Here is a 25,892-nt window from a genome sequence, read left to right on the forward strand (position 1 = left end):
ACCTTTTCTGTTCGCAATAGGTGATTCTTTGTTTGTTTTCATCTTAGGTTCTTAGAATGTCCTGAGTTGTTTCAAAGCTTGTTCTTTGGATAATGGCCTTGACTGTATAACAGGGGGCTCATCACCACAGAGGCTTTAGCTACCGTGACCTCATCTCTAACATGAAAGCTCATGTTTTTTTCCCTTTTTTCCCCTTTTAGGTCCATTTTTCCTGTCCACCCCTCCTTCAGAATCATCGCCTTGGCAGAGCCCCCTGTCATTGGAAGCACAACACAGCAGTGGCTGGGGCCAGAATTCTTAACCATGTTCTTTTTCCATTACATGAAACCACTTGTCAGAAGTGAAGAAATCCAAGTGATTAAGGAAATGGTAAGAGTGCAGCCAGCTCTGGCCGGTTGAGCCTTCAGTTCTTCTCTTTTTAAAGTACTCTGACTCCTACTGGAGCAGAGTTGGACGTTTTTGGCTTTTTCTCCCCACTTACTCCCAAATTTCCTCATACAGTGAATGGTTCTCAAGCTTTACCATTTTACAGAACCATCTGGAGGACGTTTTCAAATGCAGATTGTGGAGGCAATAGGTCTGGAATATGGTCCATGAGCATTTGCATTTCTCAAGGTCTCACATGGTACTGGGGCTACTGGTCCCTGGAGCATATTCGGAGAACCATGGAGAAGGCTGTCTTTCCTCCCTCTTTCCTTGTATGGAGGCGGTTTAGGGATTCCTTCTCCTTTTATATTCAACCAAAGGTGACAATTTTAAGTTTCTACAGTAAAGGGAGGTCAAATATATTTTAATTCCTTGGATTCTGTAGGAAAGGAGTGCTGCTCCCCTCAGGATTGTAACATGTCCTCTGCTGTATGGACCTGCTTAGTTGTCCGATGGCTTATAATGTGTATATGTAGTCCATTACTTTAATGTCTGCCTTCAGTGGGCATTCTGACCTTTGGGGTTTTAGAACTGTGCTATTCAAAGTAGTAGCACTATCCACATTAAGTAAAATTTATAATTTCAGTTTCTCCGTCGTACTTCAATGGTCAGTAGATACGTGGGGACTTTCCCCTAACATATTAGGAAGCATAGGTGAAGATCATTTCCATCATCAAAGAAAGCTCTACTGGACAGTGTTGCTCTAGATGACAAATAATTAACTTCCTACATAAATGAACTCACGGCCTTTAAAATACCAGAATGAACTTCCTAGGACTTGTGAGCATGGCTGTGGATAAAGGCGTAAGATTTAAAGACAAGCAGCTCGCCTTTAAGTGCCAAATCCACGACTTACGAGCTTCCGTATCTTGGGTAAGTTACCCATAGTTTCTTCATCTGAGGGTAGCGCTAATACTGCTTCTTGCAGCACAGGATGGATTTAAAGAATAAATCAGATGAAGTCTGTGCTTAACAGAACTTAGAATTTTAAAAAGTTTCAATCACTTAAATGGCCAAAGAAACCCTGAATGATTTATTTCTGAAATCGCTGCATTCTGCAGGTCGTTGGTCTAACACCTCTCTCTGATCTTTTCAATTGAAACTTTAAATTTGTTATTGTTTAAGCAAAATTTTTTTATGATCAATTAATATTTCATTGGATTAAAGTTGTTATAGTTAAAGGCAATCTGTGTGTGTTATTTGAGCAACTGTTCTTCACAGTTCACTGATAAAATGATTGTGTTCCTTGGGTATATTGTTTAAAAGTCCTTGAAAAAAAGAGGACAGCTCGAGCGTCCATTCTCTATGCAAGAATATCTCATGTGACTTGGTAGACACAGATGTCAGATTACTGCTAAATGAAGGAGTTGGGTTTCAGTAAGAAAATGCCTAAATTAAGAGTTTAGAAAATTAAGCCGAAGCCGACAAAGAAGGAAATTATAGTATATGAGTTTTTATGGGCATACTATGTGCCTGTTTTTGAGTGAACGGCTTCTTTCAGTTTTCTGCTGGTTATAGAATTGTAAATGAAGGAGAGTGGCTTGGTTTTAATTACCTGATTCTTAAAGAGAAAGTGGGGAGGTATAAGTGTTTCCTGAAAAGATGAATAAGTAAATTTATCCATGGAATAAACATGTAACCTGTAATCATGGACTTTCTAAAAATGTAATTCTAATATTATTTGCTAAGTAGCCATAATTTGTGGTTTATTGATCAGATATTCCAATTTATCTTTTCTGTCTTTCCTCCATTCGCTCATAAAATAGGTCCCAAATATGCCTCAGGAAGCTTTGGAGAAATTGTTATCGTTTACACACAAACTCAGAGAGACTCAGGATCCGACGGTAAATCTGGATTTTCTGTTCTTGACAGGCTGCTGCTTTATGTTCTTTGATAGAGTTCAGTGCTTTAAAATCCATTTTATAAGCTGGCATTTTTATTCCAATGTTACGCATTGTCCTACGCATATGTTTTGCTCTTTCAGTGATTTTAACGTTTCCCCCAGCTCCTCATGGCTGATATCCTGAAAAACAATTTTAGCTTTAGAGGATTAGGTGGTTCTCCAAAGGTCTGGCTCTGCTCCTCTGTCTCCTATGCTGAGCAAGCTCATCTGTTCTTATGGCTTCACCTCCACGATAATGCTTACATCTTTATCTTCAGCTTCTAACGTCTCTTTTCTGATTGAGTCTTTATTCCTAATTGTATTTCCTTGCTGGGATAGTTATGTTGGAAAGATGTAGGGCTGTCACTGTCTAACTCGGAGCCTCAGTGTTCTCATCTGTCAAGTGGGAACAGTGCCCTATACCTCGTAAGACGTGATGATGGGATCACTGTAGATCGTCAAATCCGTTAGAACTAAATGATCTTTCCCCTTTAAATCTATTCTTATTCCTTATTTAATTTCCTGCCTCTGTTAATCATCTCTCCACCAAATTACCTAAATTAGAAACCTTCATATCATTGTTGATTTACCTTCTTTCCCATTATTTCCACTTCACCTGAAAGCAACTCCCATCGATGTAGCATGTTGTTATGTAACCTGCTCTCTTTCCTCTTGTCAGTAATCGTCCTAGTATTGGGTTACATAATCTGTCTCCTAGAATATCGTTAATTTCTTCTTGTCTGCCGTCTTCACTAGCAATCCATTCACTCCTCTGATGGCTCTTTTTTACTTTGCTATGGCTCTCGTAACAAATTACCATAAACTCGTGTTTGTGACAACAGATGTTTATTCCCTCACGGTTGTGGACACGGAAAGTTTGGAATGGGTGTCACTGAGCTGAAATCAAAGTGTCAGCAGGGCCGCACTCCCTCGGAGGCTCGAAGGAAGACTCCGTTCTTTGCCTCTTCTGGTGTCTGATGCCCCAGTGTTCCTAGACTCTGGTCCTTGCCACTTCACTGTCTGCCTCACCTTTCATGTCACCTTCTTTTCTGTGTGTCCATGTCAAATGTTTGTCTGCCTGCCTTTCACAAGGATACGTATGCTTGCATTGAGGGGCCACTCAAATAATTCAGGATGATCTCCTCATCTCAAAATCTTTAATTGAATGTTATCTGCAAAGTCAGCTTTGCCATGTAGATAAATTTCACAGGTTCCAGGGCCTAAGTTGTGAGTATCTTTGGGGGACCATTTCCTAGCTGTCATAGGCCCTACTAATTACCTCTGGGACTGCATCTCCAACTCCTTCTCCCTTACTCATTCTCTTCAGCGACACCGTTCTCCTTTGTACCCCTTCAACACACTAGTGCCTGTCTCAGGGCTGTTGCCACTGGAGTGTCCTCTGCCTCAGTGCTCCTCCCAGGGGCTGCAGGTTGGCTCCCTCACCCTTTTTGGATTTGCTCAGAGGTCTGCTTTTCAGTGCTTCCTGAAGCACTTCACTTAGAATCACATATCCTCCCCATCTCATTCCTTTCTCTTTCTGTTTTAAGGTTCTTCGTAGGGCTTATTACCCTTCGGCACAATACATCTTTTACTCACTTACTTTTTATTGTCTGTTTTCCCTCAGTCAGATTTTGGTTCTGGGGGGGCAGGGCTTTCGTTGGTGTTGGTCCCTGCTGTATCTGAACTTCACCTACTCCGTCGTAGGTGTTCAGTCAATGTCTGTGAAATAAATGAGGGAATAAATCTTCCACGTTGTCCCAGGAGTGACCATTCCCACCTCCATTTGCTTCTTTAAAACTGTGAAGAGCTGGATTCTCTTTGTCTGTAGACGGAAGGAGAGCCTGCTAAGCAGGCCTGCCGAGCTCCTTCCAGCGCCAGCTGCCTTTCGAGCCTCACTTCCTACCGCCTCTTCTGAAGTGCCCTCAGCTCCCACACTTGGCTTCTGCTCTTTCCAAAGCCCAACGCTTACCCGGGTGCCCCTGCCTTAGATCATGCCTGTGGTGCCTTTGCTGTCTGGCCACTTGTCCCCAGGTTCCCTGTGCGGTCAGGTGTCTCTCAGCCCCCTCAGGCAGAAGCAACCTCTCTGTCCAGTCTGCTTCCGTGACATTGGGCATCTGCTTCTCATGTTGACCGATTGCAGCTGTTTCACAGTGGACGTTTACCTCCCCAATTAGTGTTTGAACTCCTTGAGGCCGAGCCTTGTTCATTCTTTTATTGTCATTTCTCAGCCTGGTGCCTGGCACATGGTAGACATTTAAATGTTTGACGAATGAATGAATAAATGAATTAACTAATAATGAATGAACAGGTCATCCCCCAGAGTTTTCTCTCCCTGAGAACATGTTCCATTTTCATAAAAGAAATAATTCTTTAAGAGGAAAATTATTTTTAATCATTTTGATCTGGATCTTCATATTTTTAAGCTCAAGTACTATTATTAGTCCTGCTAATGTGAAAAACCCTTCAGGTGTGCTCTTAAACTGGTAACCATGGTAACTGCGTAACCAAGGAAACATGCTGATGTCCTCAGCCGCTTTTTTTGCAAGATGAAACTGCTGTTAGAAATTTGATATTATCAATGTTAAACACATTAGGGATTTCAACATTAAAATACACCCTCAATTTTTAATTGCTAATAATGTAAGAGCAAAGATAACCCAACCCTTTATTCAACACTAAAATGGCTCAATGCGAAGCTTCATTCTGATTTTTTTTTTTAACACTGGATGTTATTGCAAAGCATTTTGGTGTTGTCGACTGAGAAAGTTGGTATTTTTCAAATTCACGAGACATCCTTACTGATCACAGAATGAAATGTGAAGCCTGAATTCAGTGTCATGCTTGGAATGAGATTACAATGTTGTACCTTAGAAATTCACCATATGCTTTGGTGGGCCCCTCGTCATGAGACTCCTCTGGCTGGAGTCATTTATCAGACATTTTCTAGGATTAAGATAGACAGTTTTCATGGCTCAGTTATTAAGGATGGGAATTGCTGAGTCATAGTTATCTTCCGATACCTCCAGTCATACTGGCCGAAATAATCTCCTCAGTGCTTCCTTCTTTCTCGTATCCATCAGTTGCCCAGGCCTGTGAAACATTGGTTGATCCTTTCCCTCCGTTCTTTTTGCCAGTAACCCTGCTGTCGGACTTCCCCTATTTGCGGGCAGATTCCCATCTCAGTTCTCTCCGTCCCTCAACTAGTTTACATAGTGCTGCCAGCTGCATCTTCCTAAAATCATGTTACTACGTTGCACATAACAGAGTCCTACTGCCTCCAGGAGCCAGACCCAACTCCTCAAAGCATCAGTCCCAGGCCTTTGTTACTTGGGAACAAGGCTTCCAGCAGGGTCCTCTCATACACGTGCTTCCCTAATTATTCTGCATGTATTTCTGTTCCCTTTGCATTTGTGCCTTGGTTCTCAGCATCCTCCTGTCCACTGGAGCATTTTCAGCCCCAAAAGCAGTTGTCAAGAGCTCCACTTGTTTTGGCGTTAAATTATATGCTATTTTAAATTGCAACTTATGCTTCCTAATATTTAAATATTGGCTTCCTGTGTAGGATGCAAATCTTTTGGAAACAGGGATGAACCAATGTTTGCTTATAAATGAGTTCTTTGAAACTTAGAATGTGTTTTTATTAGAAAAAAGATATGTTATAAATGGTGGCCGTGCTCCCAGCCTAGTCCCCAATGGCCATTTAGCCCACGATGTAGCTGAAATTAAATACTAACAACAGCAGACCAGCGTCTCGTAGAGCTGTGAAATACACGAGAGAGGAGAGATCAATTCCTTCTTTCTTCCTTGGGACATACAGAGATGACCTTAAGCAAAATGTTGAAATAAGTAAAATATTCAGTGTTTCTTTTGCATCTTCCTGTCATCCATTCTGAACCCTTTGTGAACGTCATAGAGTCCCCTTCTCTGTTCTCTCAGGTGCTCAGGCCACTTTACTGCCCTCATCACTCCCTGTGACATTTCACCCAGGCCTATCCTACCCTCCCAAAGGGCCAGTTGCTTCGAAAGTTATTCTTTCCTCTGGCTTCCAGTGAAAATCCTTTATCTCCTAATGTTATTGATCTAAGTTGGGAATTAGGTCAATAATAATCTGATTCATTAAATTCTTACTAATAAGTAGGTTATATCCTCTTCTTCTGTTGGATTCTTTTCATCTTGAAGAGGCTGACTTTTAATAATAATTACTGGCATTTGTTGAGTATCCATATGTGCCTGACCTACGAGTAAGCAAAATGCTTTGAATATTGTCTAATTTAATCCCCATCACCTTAAAAATGAAGGTGTTATTATTGCCATTTTAAAGATGAGGAAACTGAGGCTTGAATTGATTAAGAAATTTCTCAAAGTCACATAGCTAATAAGTGGGAGCCTGATTTGTTTGATTCCAAAGCTTATAAACTTTACTATAACATTGTCCCACCTGCCAAGGTAATTCAAATTCAAGTTAGCAAGTATTTATTGGTACTTACATATCCTAAGTTCTGTTCTAGCAATTCTGCTATTAGGATTTGGGGAAGTTAAGAAAACAATTGAAATTATTCTGACAGAATAGGGGAAGGATTCTGAAAAGCAAGCTGCCATCCACCTGACAACCTTGTTGACATCTTTGGTCAGCGGCCTCCTTTTCTGTATTTCAGAAGTCATAGATTTACTTAAAGTTCTAAGCATTTTCAGGATATCTTCTTAACAGTTCAGCTTTGTGTAAGCAGAAAAAATGAAAGTATAGTTAAGTGTGCATAAGTCGAGTGCAACCTGTATCATGTCACATCCTTCCTCTACCTCCCCCCAAAACATGTACACACCGCACTTAGCACAGTGAAAACACTTTCATTGAATTTAATTGATACACACTTTGTATGTATTTTTTAAAAAACTATCTTCAAGAATGTTTTAAGTGTCAATTGGTTTCTGTTTGTTCTTATTTGTAATTCATTAAAAGTACGTGTTTATTTTAAGTATGGCCTTATCCTTCAGGGATAATGAATTCCGCTCTGATGGCCATCTAAAGGGACTTTCAGCAAGTTGAAACAAGACTCTTAACAGTCTGTCTTTGCCTTTTAATAGGCACAATCATTGGCAGCATCACTTTCTACCAGACAGCTGTTGCGAATTTCTCGTCGGCTGTCGCAGTACCCTAATGAAAACCTTCACGGGGCTGTCACTAAAGCCTGCCTTTCCAGGTAACCGTATTCTGCTTTCTCACCGCATTCAAGTTTCTGGGTCTTCGTGAAACAGTAACATAAGTTTAAAGATAGTTTGGAAACAATATTGGTCTGAATATGTAGCTTTTTCAGCCTTGTGTTTAGTTTTCAGTTATACCTTGTTTAGGCGTAACAACAATGTTAAGAGGTCTTTTTTAGATAAGAAAACTACTTACGTCACTTGGTTCAGGTCACACAATGGTAAATAGTAAAAGTGGGTTTGGGATTGGAACACGGGCCCATGTGTCTTGTGAGTTAGTGGTCTCACGTAGGGCCCCGAGAGCCTTTCCAAATTTGTGCTGGAACTTCCCAGCCCTGATAGTACTTCCCTGTTGCCCGAATTTAACAAACCCAGCATCTTCTCAGTCTACATTAATATTTGTCATACCTATTTAGAAATGATTACAAACGATCGGCTTATACAGTTTTCTTACAGACTCATACTTGCATGAGACTATTTTAAAAGAAGAATAAGAAAAGTTAAGATCATTGTCCAGGAGGCCCTGAGGTTTCTTTTAGACTCTTTTCATATGATATGGTAATATTTGTATGGTGGTCATGACTGTTGGGCATTCATTCCTTGATATATAAAAGGAATTAAAAGAGAATGTATTTTCAATTTAGGAGAATCTGTAATTGCCCTCTATAAATAAATCTCCAGTGCAGTGGACCATTTTATAGTCACATAAGCTCCTTGTATTCCAACTTGAATTTGTTCTCACTAAAATGAGGCTCCAGCTAAAACGAGCCTCCTCTCCAGCGTCTTTAGGGTAATTCTTCGAATAACTAATAATTATGAAATATAATAAAATTCTTTTTCTTTTAAGTGGAAGAATATTAGACTTCCAAATGAAAATCAGAAAAAACATGCTTTCGGTGCTTATTTTTCAGGGTCGTGGATTGAAGAAAATACAGACAAATAATTCATTACCTACCCAGTGTTTTCTTAGACCTTGGGTATAGATGTATGTTAATAGAAGTAAATAGTCAATACTAAGCAATGTACACAGTCTTGGAGCCTCAAGGAAAATAATACTTTGGATATATTAGAATTAAATAATCACAATAATTCTACAAACCTTCATATATGCCCTGGTAGTTGAATCAACTTTCAATTTCCTTTATTTAAAAAATGCAAATAAAAATAAATCAAATAATGTGAATTGATCTAAGAAATAAATAAGAGTGATCAAAGTTTGGAAAAAATATGCTTTGTGATATTACTGTATAGAATTAAAGACAAAGTGAACAAGTTAAAAATTATGAGTAGAAAAAGCTACAGGAGAGCAATATTAAACTGCCAACTGCAGATCAGCAACAATAGATTCCAGCAGGTTTAGATAATATCCTGAAAGTGTTGATGGAAAATAACCATGAACCCCAGAAGTCTCTGCTTAGCTAAATACATTTTTTTTGGATGAAGACTGAGTTTACCACACTGCTGAAAAAACTACTAAAGGACGTATTTCAGCAAGAAGGAAACTGAATCCAGAAGGAAAGACTGGCATGCAAGAAATAATAATAAGGAGGAAATATATTATTAAATTAAAATATAAAAAAGTAATAAAAGTGAATACTAATATGGGGACATATTTAACAACAGGGTGAAACTAAAACACTAAACAAGAGAATATAGAAGCTGAAAAAAGCGAAATGAATACTTTCTTAATTTCTGCTATTCTTTAGGAAGAAAATGTTGAATCCCTTTAGACTTTGTTAGTTCAAGTATTCACATATAAATTTTGGGTAACCACAAAAAAGAATGCAAATGGATCCAGTAGAGAGAGAAATAAACAAATAGAGAAAACTTGATCAATACAACATAGGTAGAAATAAAAGGGGAAAAAAGGGGGGGGGAAATCAATCTAAAGACTGACTATACCTGAAATAACATTAGAAATCACACAAGATGAAACTTTCTAGTTGAAAGTTAGACATTCTGATTGAGTTTAAAAAAACAAACTAAGCCTAATTATATGCTGTTACAAGAGACACATCTAAAACATAGTCAGAAGATCAGATGAGAAGGTCTAAGAAGATATATCAGGCAAAAATTGACCAAAAAATAAGAGATATAGTATTATTATTAGGCAAAATGTACTTAAAAGTCAAAAGCACAATTGGGCATGAAGATGAACAAAGAAACTTAATTTAGTAGATTTAATAGTCCTAAACTGTTCACACCTTAGAATTACAAGGAGAAATTGACAAATCAAAGTTATTATGACAGATTTTAACTCATTTCTTTCAGAAACTGATAAATCATGCATTCTAAAAATTAGAAAAGATAGAGAAGATTTGAACCAAACATTTGACCTGGGTGATGTAATAGACTTTGTACCCGTGGACAAAGAATATGCATTTTTTTTCAAGAACACATGGAACATTTGTCCTGTATCAAAATTGACCCCAAACTACATGGAAGAAAAAAAAATGGTGCTTCAAAAGACATCAAAGAATCTTCATCATGAAGATTACTTTCACAGACCACAAAGAACAGAATTCATAATAATAAGACATACATTTTAAAGCCCATGTATTTGCAAAAGTAAAAACACACTTCTAGTGGGGGTAAGGGGGAAGGTGAGGGGATTAGAAAACAATTAGTAACCACAAGATGGCCACGGGGTTTTGAAAATTAATCTGGGGAACGTAATTTAGTGGTTACCAGAGGGTAAGGGGGGTGGGGGGTGGGAGATGAGGGTAAGGGGGATCAAATATATGGTGATGGAAGGAGAACTGACTCTGGGTGGTGAACACACAATGTAATTTATAGATGACATGATACAGAATTGTACACCTGAAATCTATGTAATTTTACTAACAATTGTCACCCCAATAAATTAAAAAAGAACACACCTCTAACTAAATAAAACATTAAAAGAGAAATCATAATTAAAATTGTGAAATATTCACAAACCTATGACCTAAACATATGAATCTCAACACTTGAAGGATACACCTAAAGTAGCTCCTTAAAGGTTTTTTTTTAGTCTTAAATTCACAAATTAGAACAAAACAGGGTAAGAAAATTATAAGCTAAGCATTCAACATAATAAGTTAGTAAAAAGTGACATACTAAACCCTAAGAAAGTAAGAGTGGAATAATGATGTTAAGAGCAGAAATTAATGAAATAAAAAACAAAATCACTATAAAGAAGAGTAGCTAAACTGAAAGATGGTTCTTTGAAAATAAGATAAAGCCCTGGTAAATTTAATTAATGTAAAAGAGAAAAGGCACAAATAAATAATATTAGAAAGGAGAAAGGAAAAAGTAACAGAACTACAGATAAAGTCAATATTTAAAAAAATAAAAAATAAAAAAGGACAGTTTTCTGGAATTGTGTATATTACCAAAATTGGTCAAGAAGGGATAAAAAAATTAAAATAAATCCATACCCACGAAAGAAATCCAATTAGTAGCTTAAGTCTCATTTAAAAAATAAAAAGTTCAAATAGATCCATAATCACGAAATAAATCAAATTAGTAGCTTAAGTCTCACTAAAAAAAAATACCACTTGTTGGTGGTTTTGTCAAGTTATACCAAATTGTCAAGGAATATATAAATCCCTCTTATACAAAGTGTATAAGAAATTAGACAGTGAAAACACAGCAAATCACTTTGAGTCTAGTATAATCTTGATACCTAAAGCAGACAAGAAGAATGTATGAAAGGAAAATTATAAATCAAATTCATGGAATGGATACAAAAATCCTAAATGAAATACTAACAAACCAAATTTAGCAATATATATGTATATATTTTTTCTTTTCTTTTTTTTTTAAATCATGAGCAATTTGGAATTATCTCAAGAATGTGAAGAAATTTTATTATATTTTTAAATTTACATATTAGCTGAAGAAATATCATTTTAATAAACAAGTAAAAAGGATTTGATAAAACCCAGCATCCAAACCTAAAAACTAACAAAAAATGAAAACAAACAAAATTCTTAGCAAGTCAGGAATATTCTTTGTTAGCCATGAATAGAAGGGAAATTCTTTAATTTGATAAAGGGTATCTACCAAAAATTTACAGCAAACATTTTTATGATGTGATACGTGGCACATTTCTTTTAGAGCTAGGAACAAAATAAGAATAACAAGGTTATATGATTGGCTACATAAAAAATTCAAAAGAAACTACATGTAAATTGTTAGAACAAATAGATTTTAGTGAGATTACTTATGTACTCAAATTAGTAACATTCCTATATTTCTGTAATAATCAATGAGGAAGTCTAAATTTTAAAAATGATCCCATTTAAAATAATAGTAGAAAGCTTTGAGCATCTAGGAATAAATCTAATGAATGACATGTAAAGCTCCTGTGGAGTAAAGCAGAAGTCTTTATTGAAAGCTGTGAAAGATTTAAATAAATGGGAAGCTGTACCATGTTCATGGAAGGGAAGATTCAGTATTGTAAAGCTATTTTACTTCAAATTGATATATGGGTATAATTTAGTCAAATAACACCAAGGTTATAGTGAATTTGACAAGCTTTCTCAAAATTGACATGGAACTATAAAGGACCAATAATAGTCAAGGAAATTTTGAGAAAGATTAAGGAGGTGTGCTTTCTCTATCAGATACCAAGATCCATTAAAAAGTTATATTCATTATAACAGTGTGGTATTGGTGCATGGAAAGACAAATAGACCTTTAGAATAGAGTACAGAGCCCAGAAACAAACCCACATAATTTGTGGAAATTTGGTATATATTAGAGGCGCTGTTATAAATCAGAGTGGAAATGATGGACTTATCAATAAATGGTTAAAATAAAAAATATCCACTTTATCTCATACAAAATAGTAAAATCTTGTTATACAACAAAAACACTATAAGCCATTCTACAAGTCATAAGTCACGAACTAAGAGATATTTTATAAGATTTATAATCATGAAAGGATTCGTATTCCAGGACTATTAAGTACTAATTAATAAGTGTCAACCTTAAAGGGGCAAAGAATGAATAGGTATGCACAGAAACATTAATTCAAATGACTAACAAACACTTGAAAAGATGTTCAACTTTATTATTGATCAGGGAAATAAAATTTAAGAAATAATCAGCTATCATTTTATACTTTAAAATTTTTTACCTGTAAAAATTAATATTCTTCATGAGTGGAAGGAAATGGAATTTCAATACTGCAGTTTGGATGGAAGTCTCATAACTTTGGGGTTGCCTAAACCATGTCTTTTTGCCTAACTATATTAATACCCTATTATTTGACAATTCTTCTTGATATCACCTCAAAGATAGACTCATATGTATTTATAAGGATGCATGTAGAAAAATGTCCCTTGTATTCTTGTAAGAATGAAAAATTGGAAATAACCTATCTATCAGTAGGGGATGAATATATAAACTGACATACTCATGTAATGAAATCCTATACAGCAGTTAAAATGAAGTAGATCTCCATGTATCAATAGGTATCAATCACGACAACTCCTTATTGAGTAAACAAAGCAGTTTGCAAGAGGAGATTTGGAATATGATGCCATTTATATAAAATGTTAAATACACTAAACAGTGCAATATATTTTTTCCTCATACATGCGTAGCAAAATAAAAAGATGGACAAAAAAGATACACAGTAATTTCAAGGTGAGGATTACCTGTAGGGATGAAGAGAGATGAATAGATTACTTAATATTCTCTGTAATTTTCTGTATGCTTGAAATATTTCCTACTTAAAATATCGAAAAACTAAAAAATGCTTACTTTTCATACTCAGAAATATTTCACTTAATCAAATAGTTAATTTTTCCAGTGTTCTCAACTGACCATAATAAAACTCTGTTTTGTTACCAATCTATGACCTTTTGCAAGTAAGTAAAACAGCTATCTTGTTTCTGCATCATCGGTTGACTATGGAATCAAAAGCCTTTTTACTAATCTCTTCAATGTAGTGCAATGGCAGGAAGGAACAAAAAATCATTGGTGCATACAGGGGTTTGTTTGTTTGTTTGTTTGTTTTTTTAATGACCTCATTCCATGTTGAAGCAGTGAAAAGAAATCAAATTTTACTCCTATGGAAAATTCTAAAGCAAAAATTGTTATCGTATATATTCATGAAGTCTATTATTAAGCAGAGAAAATCAAGAGAAATTCTCTAGGCTAAATTTGTCAAACATTAAATTTATTAAATACTAGTTAGGCTTGTGTTGTTAATTTCATTTTAAAAATATGATTCATTTGTTTGCTTATGATGCCAGTTGAGTTCAGACTGGAACATTTCTTCATCTGAAGAAACAACCGTAAGCACCTCACCATCATAGTGTTTAATCAAGTCTTGGAGCTAAATGTGAGATTCATTTGCTAGACATTTGAAAACGTAAGAGGCCAAAAGGAAGAAAATTTAGAAAATTCGGAAATTATCAGTTTGCAAAATTTATTTTATTTTGGAAGAGCTAATTAACTGTAAAAAGAGCTCTACTACATTCAAGTATTTTGCATTCCATTAAATTATTTACTTCTGGAAAATCCTGTGGGTGATGACCTTTTAGCATAGAAACGTTGGGCAGAGTTGTAAGAATTTAATCATAAATGAAGATTAACTGTCTCAGACATTGAGGTAATGAGGAAATTTTTTCATTCACCAACAACTTAGTTTGCATACAATGTTTTTCAGAAATTCCCTTGTGACATAAAATGAATAACACCTGTATAAAATTTTCACATTGTGTAAGCTATTAGCTAAGTAATTTTTTAAAATCACAAACCTAATAGAATTATCATACGTAGTAATGATAACAATGATTATTTTGATGTGAATTTTTTGTTGTCCTGATGAATGATTTACCTTGCAAAACAGAGTATTCAGGGACTTATTTTTGACTTTAAAAACTGCTATTCAATTTTTGAAGTCTATAATTTCAGAAATCTAGATCTTCTTTAGGATTTTCTGTTTTAATCAGTTTACTCTGTAAGTCTATTAGATCTAATTACTTTTATGAGCCTTTGAAATCTATTTGGCTCTGTTTATAAAACTTGGCTAATTAAATATCTTCAAACATTTGAAATTATGTTAATAAATTTTATATATTTGTGTCCTTTTAAGCACTTCAGCTGTCTGAATTAACAAACAAAACCTTCCTGAGAAATTGCATAACTCAAAATTTAAAAATTTAGATTTTTAACTAGGATAAACCATGTTGTTGTCTTCAATATTCCAATACTGTTTATAAATTCAAGATTTAAAATCACTGGTATAAATTAATTACACATTCAAAATAGAAGTCAAAGGCTGCCTGACATCCACTGACCCCTCCATCCTCCCCAGTCTTTTTCTCTCACTCTTACTCCCAATACTTCTCCCCTCAGGACTGGTGATTTGGAAGCATCCGCTATCCTTGTTCTAGCTTCTCATGCTACCAGCCTAAGAAATCCTATTTTATTCCTTTATCCAAAGATCCTATCCCACTCCTGTGACAAAGACACAGTTATTTGAATTAACCTAGGGCAACTACTTCTGCTTCTGGGTTTCCCAGAATATGGTTGAATCTTTCTTTAGTTTTTCTTATAACCAAGACCTAACAAGACTAGAGCCTTTCGAATTATTTTTTTACTGGTAGGGGGGAAAAAGGTTTTTACTAAATAATGATCATGGTAATAATGGTTTTTTAAAAGACACTATGTTGCTCATATTACTGATAAATACACTTGAAAAAATCAACACAGGATGTGTGCTCGCTTTGGTTTTGGGAAGGTAGGAGAGAAAGAGTGATGTTCTATTCAATCACTATTTCTCCAAAGGCCAGGGAATCAGAGGGAGAAAAAAAAAATTAGAAAATAGCAGTGAACGATGGGAAAGGAAGCAGTTAACTGATCCCTTGAAACCTGGGGGAAAAGTAAGGGTTGGCTTCAGACTACCTGCTAAGTTTAATTGTCCTTATTTGTCAAGTGGGCCAATATCCTCTATAGAGTGTAGGTTCTAGATGTAAATATATTTAGACTTCCATGCTGCCTGATTGTTTGGTAATGCTGTGTTGGTGTGAGGTTGAAAATAATTCTGAAACGTGTTCAGTGTCAGCGGGAAAAAGCACCCTCTTGGCAGGCAGTGCCTTGTCGCTGCCATCAAAGGAGGCACACGTGCAGTGCCTGCTGTGCTCTACAGGTTTTGGAGGGCAATCTAGGAATCTAGGAATGTTCCAGTACTGGGGCAAAGTGAGGACGTGTGACAGACACACTAGAGATATCAGGGGTCCTGGGAATAGCAAACAAAGGCTAACCCTGGAAGTGGTCACGGTCAATCAAGGTCGTCTGACCGGAAGTAATGGAGATGCAGCCGCAGGGCTGGTGTTACCAGACCAGATTCTAGTTCCTGGGATAGTGGTGAGAGGAAGGTAAGGCAGGGTGCCAAGACAAGGGCTCGGGAAACAAGACAGAAGCCCAGTGATTGGGTCTGGGAGGTAAAGTGAGGGCACCAATCTAAGAACTGCGATGAAAGTCAGAGATGAACAGGAAGTCTCACTTGTTACTGAACTGATGAACTACTAGCCTAGAGCTATAAAACCTCCTATCATAGCCTAGGACCAACATGAGGCATTTGGTGGGAGACAGTGTCAGATGTGTGGCTTGGAATATTACGGGGACAGGAAATCCAGCAGTCTGTTACACACTCATCCAAGTGCTTTCTCACTCACACCAACAGCTCTCTATTAGAGCTCACCCTCAAGGCTGTGGGAACCACCATGAAAGATTTAGAGATGTGGGAAAGCTAAGTTAGAAGCGGTGTGCTGTTCGTATGTTTATTTAGAACATTGTTGCACAGAGTGGTTAGTTTGTAGTAGGATAGCACAAACAACTGTGCCTTAAGAGTCATTTGTCTAGGCTCCCTTGGAATCATAAACTCCAGATAGACTTATGGGTGGGAAACGCTGTTTTGATGTTCAGACAGCCTATTTACAGATGAAGAATGCCACAGTGTTGTTTTGACAAAATACATCTAGAAGAGATAAGCAGGTACACTTTTTAAATGGAAGGAAGAACGAACCTGAATAATAGTAACTTTATTCAGTACTTTGTATGAGAAAGTGAAAGAAACCTTATTAATCCGCCTCCACTAATTTGGATTTGTGATTGCCAACATGGAGCTGGTTAAAGTATTGTTTGAACTACTTAAGAAAATTTGGTAAGCCTGTTAAATGGTAAACAAAATTTATGAGGTATACTAAGTCCATTTTAAAAAGCAAGTCATTTTAAGTCTTGTCCTGCAAAATGTTGTATATAAATGAATACTGCTAATTACAAATGAGTTTTATTTATTAAAGCAGACTCAACAAACATACTTCATCTTCACATGTACTTGAAGTTTATTTATACCTTGTATTTCTCAGATCCAGATTGAGCTTCCTTAATCGGTTGTAATTAGTGTGTGTGTGTGTGTGTGTGTGTGTGTGTGTGTGTGTGTGTACACATGTCAAAAGATATTTAGGAATCAGAAAAGCTTTGACTTTATCTTTAAATCCTTCTTCTCATCCCCCAGGTTCCTACCAAATCTTGCAAGGTCAGCATTAGAAAAAAATCTGGCAGATGCTTCAATAGAAATAAATACTGATGATAAAGTAGAACCTGAACTGGAGAATTACAAATGTAAGTATTTGATTTGTTTCTCTTGTAAGTGATATCATAATTATCAAACATTTTCTATTATTTAAATTTCCATTAAAAAATCATTTTGTTTTCCATTCATTTTGTGTTATTATTGGGTTGAAGTAATGAATCTTTTATTTAAAAAAAAAGAAAAGGCTGACACCTACTTACAAATTAAGCCATAGAATACTTCCGGTGTTTCCGTGCACACCAGATACATGTCCTCTGCTCAACCCCACGCCCACTTTCCCAAGAGTCACAATTGACACAAGTGAAATTTCTGGTGTAAACAAACTTGTGTGATCTTGTTTTACCTTTTTTTCCAACTGCTTTTCACCATAGAATCTAAAACTCTGTTTTCTTTGCACAACATTTGCATTTTGCGGACCACCCACTGTCTTAAGGGGTGCGTTTGGGAAACCACTCTAGGTTGATGTAGACTATGACAGTCTTCAGGGTTCCGGTGCTACAGTGTTTCATGCCTTCCTACTTTGGCATTTCCACAAGTATTGTGTTTCATGGTCCTTTCCTCCTGGCTAGCCGTTAAGTATAATTTTCAGTTGGGGGGAGGTTTAGCTCTTCCTAAAAAGTTCCTCATCCTTCAATTAGAGTACAATCACAGGTTCTCTATTTTTTGAGGTAATTCCCTGTTTTATCAAAATGTCCCAAGTGTGACCCCTCTCCAAAGGGGACTGTTGTGATTTTCTTTGTAGTAGGTGTTTTTAATTGTTGGAGCTACCCTGAGAGAAGAATTTGGTATTGAGGAAAGTAGATGCCTTTTTTAAAGTAAAATTGAAAATTCAGCATACTGATGGATCTGGGTACAGATATACAGAGCCAATTCAGAGACAGAGTAACTTTGGGTCTTTTTAAGACTCATAATGTCACTTGATGGAATTTTTTAACATCTCCACCCAAAGAAAAACTGCATCCTTCCCATTATAGATTCTTTAATCCTGGCAACAGACCAGTGTTAGCGGTTCCCATCTAAGCCTTGTGTCATGATAAGGAAGCTAATTTAAGAGACTTGATTCGGCTGGTTCCATTCATCTTGAATGCCATCTCTCTTCTGGAGAATTCATTGAATTCACTTTCCTCATTCAGTGGCCATGCTCAGCAAACGACATTTTGATAAGGACTTGGCTTTTTCCATGCAGGTCACCCTCCAAACAATATGCTGATGGGACAACCAGTGTATCATACAGCCATATGGCAGTTGCAGTTTTCATTGCTATGTAATATTTTTGCAGTTCTGGTTTTATATATCAAAATAGAGTTAGGTTTATCTTCCATTGTAATGGCAAGGTCAGGTGTTGAGCCCACCAGGCTGAGGACCTTGACGTATTTACCAAAAATCCTGTGAGATTTCTCAGAAGATTGCTGCCAGTTTTCTCCTGGGGAAGTATAGCATCACCACTGTGCATGCACTTCACTTTTCTAGCTTGAAATTTTAGCAATCAGCATTGGTTGAATGAATTAAATTGTTGTCAAGCCCTAAATGTACTGAAATAGATATACTCTGTAAAGTAAAACATACATGCTATCACATGCGGTGTGAATGTGAAATTGTGTGTCATCTCAACACTCAAGTGTACGGTAATGTCACCGCCACGGTCCTGTGTTTCCCTGCACAGTTTCATGTTGGGTGTATTTGAGAGACCTGGTGACAGTAAATAAATAGTAGATTCTCAGCATGGAAGCTCGCGGTTTCTTTCCCTTGAGAACTTGTGAATAAAAGGAAAATGGCAAGAATCTATTGAAGGAAGAGGTTCACTGTGCTTTGGCAAATAGGGAGGGAGCACTCAGCAGTGACTCAGCAGGGTGAGGGTTTAATTATTTGTAGCTCAGAATTGTTCACGGTACTCCAGAGACGCCAAAGTTGCTTTTGCACCTTGTCTTTCAAAATGCTTTACCACAAAAATGGCAATTTTCTTATTTGAAGTCGGGGGGTCAAAACACAGGTTAATTGTTTAAGATACTGTAGTTTTCTACCTGCTTGCTAGGGCGTTTACACAGGATGGAATATCATTTGGAGTCAAAGGATTGAGCATCCCCCACATGGCAGAAAGACCGTCAGACTATTCTGAGTTCTGTTTTTAGCTTTAGCCATACTAGCTGGGAGAGTGTAAGCAAATTACCTAATTTGTGTTCTTCTTAGCTTCCTCATCATTCTTGTCTCATTGTTGGGAAAATTACATGAAATTGTATGAGGAAACAGTAAGCCGAAGCCCCTGGTTTGGGTTCTGGTCTATAGACGGTTCTCAGGAAAGGATAGCTGCTGTGATCATGATGATCAGTAAAACTACTACTACTACACTATGCATGTTATTATTATTGACCTTGGAATACGTTCAGTGAACCTGTGTATCTGGTTGCTGTAGGGAGTGCACATGCAGTATGTTCCCTGACTTCAAGAAATTGATTATTTAGTTTCCTGGCTTCAGGGAGCTCTAATTCTGTTCTCAACCAACTGTAGGAGACCGTACAATTATAACTATCACAAAATAAGTATGTAGCACCTGGAGTGCTTATTTCAAAATACCCATCTCCTGGACTAGCCCTGAAAATAGTAATTTGAGAGCTCTGGGGTGGATGGGTGCATCTGTATTTTTAACTAGACTGCTGGGGATTCTCATAGGTGGTTTTTCAGTGGGTGGATCCTAAAAAATGATATTCAAGGTATTTCAGAGCTTTTGAATATATATTTGGCTTATATATACCCTGTTTACCCAAAAATAAAACCGAACCGGACCATCAGCTCCAATGCGTCTTTTGGAGCAAAAATTAATATAAGACCCGGTATATTATATTATATTATAGACCCAGTCTTGTATTATATTAAATTAAAATTATATTAAAACATGCTGTTTGCTACATGTGTATTGTTTTAAATAAAATTTATTACATTTTGAAATATTTTAAGCGTTTTGTAGAGCTTTAAGCCTTTTTGATGTAGAGCTAAAAACACTCCGGTTAATAAAACACTGTCAAGGTTTCTGTTACTACCTTCAAGCTCATTTCTTTTATACGTTAAAGTAAAATTCCTTGACGAGTCCATGAGATGTGAAAGGTACTGTGTTGCATTCTGTATGGGCTGGACTTGACTTCTCTGAGGACGGTGCCACGAGTCATTCTCTGTCCTGTGTCACATTTTCAGGCGAAGTTGCATCTGGATCTCTGAGGATCGGAGCTGTCAGCGCACCGATCTATAATGCCCACGAGAAGATGAAAGTGCCTGATGTCCTGTTCTATGATAACATTCAGGTAAGGTCATTGCTTTGTACTCACGGACAAATCGCCACCTACACGGTAGCACTTCCTTCTGGTTCAAGTGAAACTGTTCGATTATTTTTGTAACTTGCTAAGTTCAATTCAAATGATGTGGAATGAAGGATTGAAACATCTTCCATTAATGTGTTGTAAAATTGCGAGAGCTGCTGCTATGATTAGTGTCTAATAAAGTTTATATGCGCTTATACACTATGCTTTAGATAAATAAATGAATGTATTATTAAGCTAAAAGCAAAGTAGAACTAATACTTATCCTCTCTTTTGCTTTCCTGTTAGTTAAATCATTTGGGTAGTTCAAAGAGGAACATGTCCTGTGCGTTCTTTCCTTCATATTCCTTTCCTCTTCCTGAAAATTTCTAGCATTTTTCTGTTCTTTACTTTTCCTTCTTTTTTTAAAGGGAGGTAGGCAATTTCCCACTTGTAAACTAACCTATAATTACGGACTTTCTACTAAGACACAGAAATAAGTGTGTACCCAGAAAGCTTTATTGTAGAGGTTCATTTTGAGAAGCATTTCTTTCAGTGAAAATTATCCATAATATAAAGTTTTTTTCTTTTCCAGAGTTTCTGTCAAGTGGTTATATATTCATTTTACAGTAAAACACATACTTAAATTTTTTGTAATATTTGGTCACTAAACTGTATGTAAATAATAACCTTACATTTACAAATCATGTTGGAAAAATTTCTACTTACTATTTTCATCATATTAAGGATTTAGGGATACTAAAGTAAAATTTCTTTTTTATCTGCCGTTTTCCAATCCTATTTGTTGTCCAAGGAGTACTATAACTTATATCCCTACATTATAGTAACAGCATAGAAAGTATCTAGGAAAATTCTTCTTTCTCAATAAAAATATTGATTGTATATTTTAAAATCCGTCAAAACTTTAATTATCATCTGTGGCATAGCAAAAGGTATAACCCAATTTGCTTTTTATTCATTCTATAGCCCTTTAACTAATGTAGATTTTATTTTCTTTCAGAGCATTAATGCTCTTATATAAGCAGTAGACACATGAACAGAAAATGTAGTTACTTCTGAGATACAGAGAAGGAAAAACAAAAATCTTACCTGTCAATAGACAAAAACATGATTGTAAGAAAAATATACTATTTTGAAGCATGGATGGTATCGCACTCTGTCTCCGTAGTAGAAAGGAACAAAGAAAAAAGAATCAGAAAACTTTGTTATGAGTGACAATTGGGAAACCTCCCTGGTAGCAAATGCTGAGAAGACTTGCCAGCATCTGAGGATGTAGGAAGTTCAGTAGCAGGGAGAGTCATGTGCCCTTGAATAGGGTCTGTTGCCATGGCGCTTGGGACATAGACGAGGAGGACCTCAGGGCTGATGTCAATGTCACAGGGGCCCTGAGGGACTGTCTGTAGCCTGTCTCCACACATCCCTTCTCTTCAGAAAGCTTTGTGAGTTACCCATTCATGAAAACTTTTAGCTGTACCAGTTCTAGGGACAGTGGTGTGATGACATGTGCTTTGTTGCATATATTCCTATGTCCAAGGTACCACATCTTGTCACTGAGGCTGCAGTCTTCAGTGCCTCTGGTATATTTAGATGCTTCTCTACCATCTTGTTCTATGCTTTGTATTCCTCTTACCACATTGTGTTGAAACTGATTTTTTAAATGTTTTTCCACACCACTAATGCAAAGTGTGGTGTTTTCTTTATTTTGTATCTGTAGCAAGTGACAGTGACTACTGAATAAATATCTGTTGAGTGAATTAATGGATTAATGAAAAGACAAGTAAGATTTTCAATGTTCTTGATTAGGAGTATTATTTCATTAAATTTCTGATTAAGGAATATTATACTTGCAGCACAAAGGAGGAGAAATTGGACGAAAGAGTTTAATTGCCTTTTAATAAGCTTAACGAGATGTAGATCTGAAAAATTTAAAAAATATCTACCACGTGTCAAGCCTTGTCCTAAGGTATTAGGATACAGAGATTAAAACACACACACACGCATGCACACATGCTCACACACAAGTGCCTGTGTTTGTCAAAGGGAGAAAGACAAGCATGGTTACTGTACAGTGTGATGGAAGCACGTGCAGGTTACCATGGTAGCACTGATGAGGCAATGGTCCCAGATTAGAATGATCACGGAAAATGAGTTAACAGGCGAAACTGAGAGTCACTCAGCATTTGCAGAGACTTGGCTATGTGAGAGAGTAGCTCATTTAGAGAGCTACATATAATTAATTGTCATTGGCACAGAGCTGAGGTTGCAAATGGAAGAGTGACAGGAGACAAGGCTGATGAGTTAGGAAAGGTCTAGGTCATCTGGACCTTGCTCATTAAGGAATTTGGATACTGTTCAGAAGAAGCGAGGAAGCTGTTGAAAGATTTTAAGCACATTTCCACTTTTGATAACTTTGCATCCACTCTAATGTCGTCTGAGTCGGAACCAGGGCAGAGAGACTAGTTAGGAGGCGGTTGGAATAGTCCAGGTGAAGTTATGAAGGATCTGAAAAAAGAAGGATCTGAACAGTGGGGACAGAGTGAAAAGGACATATCACAGGGCTATTTATGGGGTTGGTAGAATCAGTGGAATTTTGTGTTAGATGAAAGACCGAGATTCTCCGTCCAGAAGCACATAGTCTGGTGGAAAAGCAAAAAGAAGAGTCAAGGGGAAATGATTCTAAATTGTGCCCAGGACTGGAACACGATGTTGGAGGAAAGTGGTGAGAGGTGAAGCTGAGACTAAATTAGTAAGGTAACAAGTGACCTTTGTTCCTAAGGTAATAGGAGTCATTTAAGGAATCGAAGAAAGAAGTGACATGATTTTGCACAACAAAGTGAGTCAGTACAGGCAGACCTCAGAGGTACTCAGGTTTGGTTCCAGACCACCGCCGTAAAGTGCATATATCAAAAGCAAGTCACAGTCATTTTGCCAGTGGAGGGTCTTATCTTCAATCTGTAAAAAATGCGACATCAGTGAAGCATCATATAGTGCCATGAGGTATGCCAGTACCGCAGAGGGCATGTTGGCTCAAGGAGAGACTGAAGTTAGAGAAACCAAACTGGCTTATAAAAATCTAGGCCAGAGATCATAAAAGCTGAATGAACACTGTGGGGAGAAAAAGGAAAGCACAGATAGGGTGGACTTTTGGGTCGCTCTGATAGCTTAGCTTTAGTGTTTAATTGTCTCATGATAAGGGAGGAGCGGGTTGGGCAGTATGTTGATGACAGGGCTTTGCTCAGGCGGTAGAAAATGGTCTTATTAGTCAGGATAAAAGATACAGGATAAAGAATGAAGTGGAGAGGAAAGTAACGAGTCACGTTTTGGACATGTTGAATTCAAGGAGACTGGGAAATAACCACGTAGTTCGATTGTTCCTCAGAAGTACAGGGCTGGAGTGAGGACAAAAGTCTTGCTAGATTAGTGTAGAGTTGGTAGCTGAAGCCATGGAAGGAATGGATGAGAGAGGAGTTTGGGGATTGGGTCAGAATTAGCTCTTCAAGAACTGACATGAGGGTCCCGAGATCTGCACACAGCCCTCCCTCGCTGTACGAGTAAACACACCTGCTCTGCCTGTACTGGGACCCCACCCCCACCCCCAGGGAAGCATGTACAAAGGTAAAAAGAGAACAAATGAAGGGACATGGGGAAAATGTAAGGAATTACTACGAGATCGACCCCTGAAGACTATGGAGAGAAATTGTTAGGGAGATAGGAAGGACTGCAGAGACAGACAACGGGGGGGGGGGGGGGGGGGGGGAGGAGACTTTAAAAAGTGGGGTACTAAGTAGGTCAGGAGGTTAAGAGAAGAATTATGTAGGTCGTGACCTTAGGTATTGTTGATTTGAATAATCTAGTTAGATGTAATGAAGGCATGAAGTAGGATCACATAAGAAAAAGTAAAGAAGGCTATAGACATAGTTTGGGTTATTTTTCAGTATTTACATTGCGTTTTTACCTGCTATACAGGTGCTCATTCCAACTGTTCTATTTTTTTTAACTTTTTTAAATTAGTTTCAGGTGCACAAAACAATGTAATAGTTAGACATTTATCATTTATATCCCTCACGCAGTGACAGTCTCCCTCCCCCCAACCCGTCTTCTTTATGCAGATTAACCCATTTATTTCTGGAAGAACTTAATGTTGTCTGGAACTTGGCGCTGACGTTTTATCTTAGTTAGAAGGCAGAGCTTCCAGACCCCTTTATCACTAGAACCCAGATTAAAGGAGGGTTTTAGGACTCCCTTTTAACTGGGGTAACCAGACAACTTGCTTTGCTTAGGATAGTCCTTGTTTACATTTGTTGTCCCAGCATAATTATTAACAATGTCTCCTTCTGTTCTTAAAAGTATTCCAGAAAGGACAATGAATTGATATCTCTCCCTGCTCCAAGCCTTGTTAAAATTCTAGCTCCAGTGAGAAATAGATAATGTAATACAGAATTGTACACCTGAAATCTATGTAACTTTACTAACAATTGTTGCCCAATAAACTTTGATCTAAAGAAAAAATATTCTAGCTCCATGCTGTATCTGAAAGCATTAAAAAATAAATAAATGAAAGCCTCCAAGATGAACATTAGGGAATACTTTTCTGCTCTTGAAGGGGGGGAAACTTTCTCAATTTTTCTCTCTAAGAAAGAAACTGTGAAAGAAAATATTGCTTAATGTGACAAGTAAAAGGAAAATGTTCTAGATATATATATTTTTAAAAATCCACAATCCAAGTTGCGAAAAGAAAAGCAAGTGACAAGCTAGAAAAATACCTGTAGCATATATTAGATGCAAAATGAGCCGATTTAAGCAAAAAAGAGAGACTTAACCAGATTTTAAGATTGAGACAATCAGAGTCTCATCCATTCCATGGCTTCAACTACCAAGTCTACACTGCCTTTTTCACAAATAAGGAACTTCAGCAACTTCATTATTTATGAGGTCGTTGTTGTTTTGATACAGAAAACCAAGAGCAAGTAATAGGGATATTAATCGTTCTGGGATATAGTTCTCCCCTTAACTCCCACCCTCCCGAGCCTTTATGACCTACTTACAGTTGTCCTGTTTTTCAAGATATGAAAGAGCAGTGTAACTTCCTCTGTGGCTATTGTGAACAACTTTAATCTTGTTCTTTTATCATATTGTGTCATTTGAATAAAAAAAATGTGGAAGGTAAATAATACACTTTTAATTCACTACATCCTTTGAAGGTAGTGGTTAAGAGTACGTCAGTGTAAAATGTTCCATGGAAATCCCCAGTTATTCTAGAAAGCCTGTGTAGATTTATGTTAACAGTGTTCATTTAAATATTACATTAAATTATAAGCCAAGTGTGTATTGTGCAACAGCTGAAAAAATATTTGAAATATTGGTCAGTGGCTTAGTTTTGCTCCTGTGTACTATTTCAGGTTTTCAAGATAAGTGACCTAATTGGTTATATAACTTACTTATAACCACAGCATTAATTTTTGTTTTTCTAAAAACATCA

The 25,892-nt window shown here is 37.0% G+C and overlaps 1 protein-coding gene across 1 annotated transcript in view; it reads left to right on the top strand.

The window, feature by feature from the left end:
• Window positions 1–25,892, top strand: part of VWA8 (von Willebrand factor A domain containing 8) — a 299,559-nt gene that overhangs the window by 100,345 nt on the left and 173,322 nt on the right. The window contains exons 15-19 of the mRNA XM_033104113.1: window positions 201–369; window positions 2,193–2,270; window positions 7,391–7,506; window positions 17,028–17,134; window positions 20,292–20,398. Coding sequence (XP_032960004.1) covers window positions 201–369; window positions 2,193–2,270; window positions 7,391–7,506; window positions 17,028–17,134; window positions 20,292–20,398 — 577 coding nt within the window. The remainder of the gene's footprint in view (window positions 1–200; window positions 370–2,192; window positions 2,271–7,390; window positions 7,507–17,027; window positions 17,135–20,291; window positions 20,399–25,892) is intronic.

The sequence above is a fragment of the Rhinolophus ferrumequinum genome, chromosome 4 (assembly GCF_004115265.2).
Source record: "Rhinolophus ferrumequinum isolate MPI-CBG mRhiFer1 chromosome 4, mRhiFer1_v1.p, whole genome shotgun sequence".
In the NCBI taxonomy this organism is placed as follows: Eukaryota; Metazoa; Chordata; class Mammalia; order Chiroptera; family Rhinolophidae; genus Rhinolophus; species Rhinolophus ferrumequinum.